The sequence below is a fragment of the Myripristis murdjan genome, chromosome 18 (assembly GCF_902150065.1).
Source record: "Myripristis murdjan chromosome 18, fMyrMur1.1, whole genome shotgun sequence".
NCBI lineage: Eukaryota > Metazoa > Chordata > Actinopteri > Holocentriformes > Holocentridae > Myripristis > Myripristis murdjan.
Window position 1 is genome coordinate 3237241 of NC_043997.1, and position 10307 is coordinate 3247547.

Sequence of the window (10307 nt, forward strand, 5' to 3'; positions counted from 1 at the left end):
CAAAGTTCAATTCCAGATTTACAGTTTCATCAGCATTGTTTTCCATATCTTCCTCGATAACCTGCACTTCCTGTTCCACCACCTGCACTTCCTGGTCCATAGCTTGCACTTCCTGTTCCACCACCTGCACTTCCTGGTCCACCGCCTGCACTTCCTGCGTTGCCACTTGATCTGCCTGCTCCACAGCCTCAAGGTTCATGAAATGCTGCTGCACTCTAGCTTTGATTCTCCTTCTCCTTGTCCTTGAACTGCCATAGAAGTAATCCATCTCACTAAAATGCACAAAGACCACAGACATAGCCAGTGTTTCACACAGACTTTTTAATTAAACTGTGGTAGTGAAGATCTAGTTACAGAAACCACTAAACGTGTGCAGCAGTTGGCTGAATGGCATAGCACGAGGTCTGTAATGTCCTAATCATAAGGGATGATGAAAAGATTCGTTTTTAAATAATCTGTGCACACTGATAACATTTTTAACTGTATTTGGTAAGTTTTATGTTAGAAAATCACAGTGAATACATATGCATGTTTAATATTATTTCAGAAAATACGCTTAAACAAACAAACAAAAATATTCTAACAGAATCCGGTTAATAGCCATCAACAGAACACTAGTACTGGACAGTCTGTTGATGCTGTTCTTTCCTTCCTCATCTTACAATTACACACACACACACACACACACACACACACACACACACACACAATGAATGAAACTGAGCAGAGGGAAAGAGTGACTCTCCACCAACATGCACTTCACCTGGCCTTATGTTTTTTCGCAGGTAAATACTGTATGGTTAAATTTCACACACCAACTACAAAATGGAATTTCAAGCTAAAAATTGTTTTAACAATTTTTTAGCTTTTTATAGTTTTTATAGATAAAAATTAGATAGCTAGTCTAGAAATAGAAGAATGGGAAAGAGTTTTTATTTTGTGTGGATCTGTCATATTTTTTCTTCGTAATTATGTCAGGTGCCTTCACACACATTACTGATAACACTATAATTCATCTCAACACCTTGGCAGCTAAATTAAGCTGTAATGGCACTCTACTCAAATAAATAAAAGCTAATAAAAACATCTGTAGGCCAGGTCTGGGCAATTTATATATATCATACCATTGTCAAGATACAAGACAGTATATATATATCTATATCTAGCTATATATGTATATACATATATATAGATAGATATAGATAGATAGATATACTTATTGTGCTTGCATTGGAAAAGACTGTGTTTGCGCGTTTGCTTAAAATGCATGCCTGCACTCTGAAAACATGCTGTGAACAAACAAAACAAAGCCTGCTTATAACTTAACAGAAACCTGCAGCTGAAACGGATGTAGCTTCAAAAATTAATATAATGTCACATTAGCTCTGTCATTGAATACACGGCTTGTTTTATATGTAACCCGGGGTGTGTGTCGTCGGCCGTGCCGATTTTTGCTGGAGCCTCCCTAACACCCTGGACTCTGCGTTGTGTTTGATGTTACGTTGGGGGTGTCGTGCGGGGAGGAGAAGCACGGCGCACACACAGGGAGAGTTCAGGTTGCGGCTGAGTCCCGTTGCTTTATTTTCATCAACAGCAATGGCACGCCACATTTGTTTCTGGCCCTTTCAAGCGGTAAAATAAACATCTAAAAACATTTAGAATATATATATCAACAAGTTAACTGTATGGCCGTTTTATATGACAAAATATATGACATTGATGCAGGGAGCCGTTTCACCGTGCTTACCTTTCAAGCGGTAAAATAAACATAAAAACAAAATGGCGCCCACCGGAAAACGAAACTTAAACTACGGTGTCCTGTAAGGGACAAACTACAACGAAAGTCAAACTACGGTGTCCTGTAAGGGACAAACCACAGCAAATTCGGGTTTCTCAAGGGAATACAAAGCTCAACAGCGACACCTTCTGACGTAACTCAGTCACTACCTTACATATACAATATTACCAAATGTCTATCTAACAAAGGCAGACTAAAAAAAAGCACACGAAAAAAAAAGCAGCTGGGCAGCAATTTTAAAAGAGCCGCCCTGTGCAACTGCTGAACTAATTAGTGTCTTGGGGCAGCACCGAGTCACTATTGTCCCTCTATAGCTAGACAATAGTGACTCCGGGCGAAGTTCAAAGCCCAAATCCGGACGCAATACACACAAATGGCGGAATGTTGGGAGAGCCTGCCAGGGAGAAAGTCCTCTCTCACTGACACAGAGACACGCGGCTATCTCTCCTTTACTGTCTCAAGGGCCACTAGCACTGCAGCCAATGCATCCCAGCACTGACCCCAAACACTAATGGAAGTCCATTGCAAGGACCCCAAGCACCCTAGCAACCCCATAGCAACTGCCTAGCAACACCCTAGCAACCATAAGGAATACCATAGCAACCACCTAGCAACGCCCTAGCAACCATCAAGAACACCATAGGAACCGCCTAGCAACAGCATAGCAACCGTCAGGAAAAGCATAGTATCTGCCTTGCAGCACCTTAGCAGGAACATAGGAGTATACCATAGCAGCTGGCCAAAGACATCCTAGACAGCCATCCTTGACATAATGCACACTCTACACACTCTTACACACACCCATAGCTGAATGTAATTCACTTTGTTCATACATCAATATTCTTACTTTTTAGTGATTCTGCACCCCGGTAACAGCCCCCCGGCAACGGCCCGAGGCACTCTCAAAATTTCCGCGCGGGAATTTTCGAGTTAAGCTTGCATTTTGGGGAAGAATCCAAAAATTCACAAACGTTTTGTGTTTAAATATTGATACAGCCTTTAATTTTGGGAGGGGCTGTTTGAAAACCAGTGTAATATAGTAGGCTATGTCAACTAAGTTGGGTTAATTAGGTAGCTAACATTAGCTACCATTAGCTAAAACGCTAACTAAAACCTTAGCGGAGTTCAAATGACAATTTTGACAAATTCCCCAGTGTCTTAGGTTACAGTTCTTCGATAATAATGACAATTTAATACAAGAACCTACTCAAGAATACAAGAATAGTCAACTTGGGAGGTATGCCACTCACCTGCTGCTGCCTTTGCCCGCTGCTCCTTCAGCTTCTGCTGTTAGTGCTGCTCTGAAGAAATTCAAAATAAAAGACCGCGCAGTGTGACAGTTATGGTAGGCTTACATGGGCAAAGCGGGCGGCTGCCCGGGGCGGCATTTTTTATGTCACGTGGGGGGCAGCATGAGCACCACCACCAAAGGAATGCTGTTCATACATCACTATTCTTACTTTTCATGGCGGCAGAGCTGGCCACAGCATTTGCCTTGTTATTAAATAATATTACATTGCATTTGTCAAAACAAAATGCTCTGCACATAAACTATGGAGCAATATGCCAGCAGAATTATTATAGACTGTTACATTATTTTATTTTAATTATACTAATAATTAATTGATTGGTTATATGAAGGGATAAATTATAATAATACATCATTTAATAAATAAAAGGTAAAGAGAAAAAAAATGCAAATAATAATACTGACGATAATAATAATAAGGAAATGGATGAATAATTAACAGAAAATTGACAGTGGTCCATCTTCTGAAACGATGTATTTAAGAAACATAATCTAATTGAAAGCCATAAGCTGTTTCCTTTGTCTTTTTCCTGAAAAATAATAATTTATATAGCCTAATATGAATTTCTTTCATATTAGGCTATATATTTTAACTAGTAAGGAAATAAAATTATTACTGTAAAAGTTTATCATTTAAAAAGTCTTTAGTGAGAAATTGATTTTTTATTTTCATAATCTTTGTTCAGGTAATATATGATCTTTTTTATGATGAAGATCTTTCTGGTTTCTATTGTTACATTTCTATGGTGGTAGCTATGGGAAAAAAAAGGCAGACATTCCATAGACATTAGACATTAGATACTCAGGGGAAAGTGCAATATTTGAATATATATATCTATATATATATATATATATGTGTGTGTGTGTGTATATATATATATATATAGTCAGCCTACATGGGGTTCCCATATGGGACCCGTATAATTGAAACCAAGTGGGACCCAACTAGGGTTGCCTAAGTCAGCCACTGCCCACTAATCCAACATAAATCCCTTATGGGGCCAACAGAGTGTTACCCAAATGCAGCCCATGCTCTCTTACGCCTTATATGCCTTTTTTGCACCCATATAGTCAGCTCACATGGGAGTCCCATGTCGGGCCCATGTTACTGAAACCATATGGGTCCCATATAATGTTACCTGGTTCCTGCCTAGTTCCTCTTAGCCCGCATGCATCCCTTATGGGGTCCATATAGTCAGAACACATAGGCTTCCCATATGGGACCCATATTACTTAAACCATATGGGACACAAAGAGTGTTACCCAGATGAAGCCCATGCCCATTCAGCCCACATATATCCCTTATGGGGCCCACAGATTGTTACCCAGTTACAGCCCATGCCCACTTAGATTGCATTTATCCCACATTGGGCCTATATAGCCTGCTCACATGGGCGTCACATGTGGGCCGCAAGTTACTGAAACCATATGGGTCCCAGATAATGTAACCAGGTCCATGCCCATGCCCTTTTAGCCTACATATATCCCTTATCGGGCCCATATAGTCAGGACACATGGGCTTCCCATATAAGACCCATATTACTTAAACCATATGGGACACACACAGTGTTACCCAGATGAAGCCCATGCCCATTCAGCACATATATATCCCTTATGGGGCCCACAGATTGTTACCCAGTCACAGCCCATGCCCCTTTAGACCATATATATCCCACAATGGGCCTATATAGCCTGCTCACATGGGCGTCACATGTGGGGCTCAAGTTACTGAAACCATATGGGTCCCAGATAATGTAACCAGGTCCATGTCCATGTCCTCTTAGCCCACATAAATCCCGTATGGGGCCCATATAGTCAGCTCACATGGGCTTTCCATATGGGACCTGTATTACTTAAACCATATGGGACACACACAGTGTGACCCATATGAAGCCCATGCCCATTCAGCACACATATATCCCTTATGGGGCCCACAGATTGTTACCCAGTCACAGCCCATGCCCACTTAGACCGCATATATCCCACAATGGGCCTATATAGCCTGCTCACATGGGCGTCACATGTGGGGCTCAAGTTACTGAAACCATATGGGTCCCAGATAATGTAACCAGGTCCATGCCCATGTCCTCTTAGCCCACATACATCCCTTATGGGGCCCATATAGTCAGCTCACATGGGCTTTCCATATGGGACCTGTATTACTTAAACCATATGGGACACACACAGTGTGACCCATATGAAGCCCATGCCCATTCAGCACACATATATCCCTTATGGGGCCCACAGATTGTTACCCAGTCACAGCCCATGCCCACTTAGACCGCATATATCCCACAATGGGCCTATATAGCCTGCTCACATGGGCGTCTCATGTGGGGCTCAAGTTACTGAAACCATGTGGGTCCCATATAATGTTACCTGGTTCATGCCCATGCCCTTTTAGCCCGCATGCATCCCTTATAGGGCCCATATAGTCAGGACACATAGGCTTCCCATATGAGACCCATATTACTTAAACCATATGGGACACAAAGAGTGTTACCCAGATGAAGCCCATGCCCATTCAGCCCACATACATCCCTTATAGGGCCCACATAGTGAGCCCTCATGGGCTTCCCATGTGGGCCCATGTTATTGAAACCAAATGAGTCCTATATAATTTTACCCACTTCCACCTCATGCCCACTTAGCCCACTCAAATCCCTTATGGGGCCCATATAGTCAGCCCACATGGGCTTCCCATTGGGGGCCCATGTCACTAAAACCGCATGGGGCCCACACAGTTTGCCCAGTTCAAGCCCATGCCCACTTGGCTCCCATGTAGCCCACTTTTAACCCATGTGGGGCCCACAGGGACATGTTGGCTGGGATACGTTCTCATATTCTGGACCCCCAGGACCGCATAATTTCTCAAAGGGCACCCTAATAAGAAAAACATATTCTGGTTTGTGTTAAATTGTTTACAAAACAGATAAAAAAAAAACATGAGGGGCAAAAAACAACAAAAAAAAAAAAACCCTGATTTTTTAATTTATTATTATTATTAAATGACAAGAAATTTTAATATAAATAATCATACATCATTATCATAATTTCTTGTGTTTAAATGAAATAAAAAAAAAATACATAAAGAAATTACAAGAAAAGGCCCTGATAATCAGCCAAAAACTAAAAAAGAAAAAAATAAAATAAATAAATAAAAATTAGAAAATTAGTTAAAAAAAAAAAAAAAAAACAGAAGACGTGCGTTCAGATGCTTTTCATAAGCACACGGACATTTACTTTATACATGTATTTGTGACATCATTATCTGAATCAAACTGAAGTTCTCATGCTGCTCAGGACCCCTGGAAGCTCCCCGTGGACATGTGGGGGGCCTCGGACCCCACTTTGAAAGTCACCAACATAACGTGTTATTACATAACATACTGTATGTACTCTGAATCACAAGGGTGAACTGGTGTGTGTGGACGAGCCGTAATCACCTCATTTTGTTAGAGCGTGTGTGTCTGTGTGTGTGTGTGTGTGTGTGTGTGTGTATGACATGCCAATGTGTTGCTCTCTGATGTATTCAGTAAATAAAAGCTCTAAAAGACATGCATACATCTCCTTTGATGTGTATGTGTATGTGTGTGTGTGTGTGTGTGTGTGTGTGTGTGTGTGTGTGTGTGGTCGCGCGGTGCTCCTGCCTCAGATATGTAAATGCTCTTAATAGAATGGGTGAACAAGCGGGGAGAGCGAGGGCAAGAGAGGTAGACTGACAGTGAGATAGAGAGAGAGAGAGAAGAGCTTCTTTTGTTAAATGTGGTGAATACACATTCTGTTAACCAAAACACTTCAAACACTCTCTCTCTCTCTCTCTCTCTCTCTCTCTCTCTCTCTCTCTCTCACTCTGTCATGTAATTAAAAAACATTTTAGCATCACTCCCATTGAGCTCACTGCTGCACTCAGTGAATATTAATGATGTTTTTCTCTAAAATATCTGTCGTCCGCAGACTCACAGAAATGTTGCTGGCATGTTCAGCTCCTCTGAGCGCCTTTCTCCCACAAACCTTTAAACCCTCCAAGCATAAAATAAAACAAAACAAAATAAAAAATAAAAATAAATGCAAGTTGGACCTTTTGCAGTGAGGCTGCTGTGCAGTTATTCTGGAAAAAAAAAAAAAAAAAAAAAAAAAAAAAACTTCTGTTCTTCTGTAACTGTGTCGACCCATATGTGGAGCAACTTCACCTTTAACAAACAAACAAACAAACAAACACACAAAAAAACAAGAAAATTAAAATTCCACATTCACTCACACAGATTTAGTGATAAAAATATCTTTATCCATAAACTGTTCAGGCTGGAACCAAAACCATAAATGACCACCAATAATCCAATAATGCCAAAGTGTCTAAAACTGATTTTTGAAAAATTCAGACCCTTTGAATGATTTTGTTGTTTTACTGTGTTTTTGTCTTGTTTTTTAGAGGAATGATGGCGACACAGCTGCATGCTGATTAACAGTAAATCCTGCTCTTTATGTAAGTGTGTGTGTGTGTGTGTTACATAGCCTCATCTGAGTGAGTGGCCTGAATACAATCGCAGCTGCACAAGGCAGATCTTTTACTCCTGTCTCTCTCTCGCACACACACACACACACACACACACGACTTGACAATTATTCAATAAAGCAGCAAAAACAAACAAACAGTAGAATTAGTTATAAAAGAGAGTATTTCGGTCGGTCATTTCAGGACGTTCTCACTCACCGTGCGGTCGTGCCGGCTGTCAGGGACAACAGGGCGTTACTGAAAAATAAAGCTGTTGAGTTTATATAAAGAAAAGAACAGGGGACCGAGACAGCTGCCCTGAGGAACACCAAGAGGTAAATCATATTTCCCTGACACATGTTCTCCAATAAAACTTAAGACTATAGTGATACTGATTTATATTTTTATAAATCACCCAGCCCTGCCTTACATGAACCATGGCTGACATTTTACCATTTTCAGAGTTTTTTTTTTTTTTTTAATTTGAAATTTGGATGCATGCATCCGCAGAATGTGATGGTGGCGGTGAAGAGGAGGAGCTTCTTCAGGCCGATACAGAAATATGGAAAACTTAAAAACAGGCTGGGAGGAAAGAAAAGCCACAGCAATGATGACTCTCTGAAAGTGCATGTAATACTGCTTAACATAGCTTGAAGTTGCCATCTTTTTTTATTTTTTATTTTTGGCTCCTTTCTCAAGTTTCCTGTTTTCCTGTCCACAGGCTCAATTAAAAAATTTGGCAGAAAATCCTCCCCCTTCTTCCCGTCCGTCCTCTCATCACCATGGTTCCACTTCTCTGTCTATCTTCATCCACTTTTCTCCACTCATCTCCACTGTCCTCCTCTTATCCTTCATCTCTCCTCTCATCTCCCTCCTCTTCCTTGTTGTTCAGCCATCTTGAAGATAAACAAGCCTCTTTATCCGTCTCCTCCTCCACCTGCTCCACATCCTGATGTGAATATGTATGGAGGGAGATTAGTGCCAGCAGAGATCGCAACTCAACTGCATGAATGTGCATTTCTCCAGCTCATTTTGAACCTTTGAATTCAGTGAAGGACTGAATCCAAAGCCCGGAGGAAGTGGCCTCGCTGTCCTCTTTCAGACTTAGAGTGTGTGTGTGTGTTTACACAACAATGGCAAAGTTTTTCTTTAGCGCTTTCAAAAAGTTTAGAGTCGGCATATAACAATGTTCTGAGAGCAAATTCTGCTTCATACAGATTTGCAAAAAATCTACCCAAACTAAGAAAAAAAAGAAGGTGGAACATGGACTGGTAATAAAGTCTCACCTGATGTGATATTTTCTAATGAGTTTACCTGAACCTGCCCATGTCGCCCACCTATGTTGGGGGTCGTGTTGTCACCGTTTCCAAAATAAGTGCGTGTTGCTTTTCTTCACGGTGATGGTAAGGTCGGCGTTATCACAAGATCCCACTCCGGACCCTGGTTTTCAAAAGTTTGAGAATTCAGACCCCAAAACAAATGTCCAAATGACAACAAAAGTTTCCCACTTTAGGCAAAATAAAAAAAGAATGCGTTGTGAGTCGTGTAAAGGGCCCCTTAGCTGAGGAAGGAGACCAGCTGTTACAGGAGAGGATCTGGGCCACAGAAAAACTAAATAAAAAATTGAGTTCTGAGGTCAATCTCGGTCAGCACCGTGAGAACAGAAATGTCCGATGAGGAGCAGGTTTGCGTCCTCTGTATAAATACAACCTAGTTTTAAGGAAAGAATGCACTGAACTGACTGATGATGTTAATTTATTCATAAACTGTTTGTCACAATGCCACTCGACAGACACTTAAACCCAGAAACACCAGTTTGGTTTGTGCTGGTTTTCTGTGTACACACTTTAACAGACACCACTGACTTAAAATACTGCACTGATGGATTTGTTTTATACAAATGCATGTAACACTCGGGGGTGATAAAATGCATCACTGAAGGACCGTCCCAGTGATTTTGAATGTTTGGCCTGTTTACTGATGGAAAACTGGAGTGAAGAAAGTGTGAAGGCTCTGAAAGTTCATGTTCATATCGTAGTGGAATGAATGGAAACCAGCGGCTGGAGGAAAGGGAGGAGGAGTGATGTGGCAGCTCTGAAACCCCACTGCTCGCTCTGGGAGGAGATCAGAGGAACGTTCTGGAGAGGAAACTCTGGACATGCAGAAAATCACTGGGACGCTCCTTTAACATTAACATTAACATTTTAAAACCCTCATTTAGAAACAAACAAATGACAAATTGGATGTATTATCAATCATCAGAAAATTCCAAGTCACACCTGAATTTTTTTAAACCATCTCTGGGGAAAACCAGAATGTGATGTTTCAGTTGGGGTAAAATTTGTTGCATCCCGAAGTGTCCCTACTCTAGAAACATTATATTTTATACCGTTGAGGTGCTGCAGGCCTTCATTTTAAGTTGTTATTGATCCATTTTTAAAAAAAGCTCATCTCTAAATATTCAAAAACAGAAGCAGCATATCATCAAAAAACATCACAAATGTAAGTGGATCAAAAACACTGCAATGCAACAACATTTAAATGAATACAGCCACTGGAACATCTAACACGGTATGCATAAGTCATCATAATGGAAACGTCGACTGAGCTTGCTGTTGGTCCTCAAGCGGGATCCAGGAGAAGATCGTGGTTCAGGAACCCCGGCATGGACGAATACAGCTCCCTCTCTTTCTCCCTCTCCATCT

General features: G+C 41.1%; 1 protein-coding gene across 1 annotated transcript in view; it reads right to left on the minus strand.

Moving 5' to 3' along the window:
- Positions 1-9638: 9638 nt before the first annotated feature.
- LOC115376638 (atrial natriuretic peptide receptor 1) overlaps positions 9639-10307 on the minus strand; it is a 16656-nt gene continuing 15987 nt past the window's right edge. The window contains exon 23 of the mRNA XM_030076357.1: positions 9639-10307. This exon is cut by the window's right edge and continues 130 nt beyond it. Within this exon, the coding sequence (XP_029932217.1) occupies positions 10225-10307 (83 nt within the window). The 3' untranslated portion in view covers positions 9639-10224.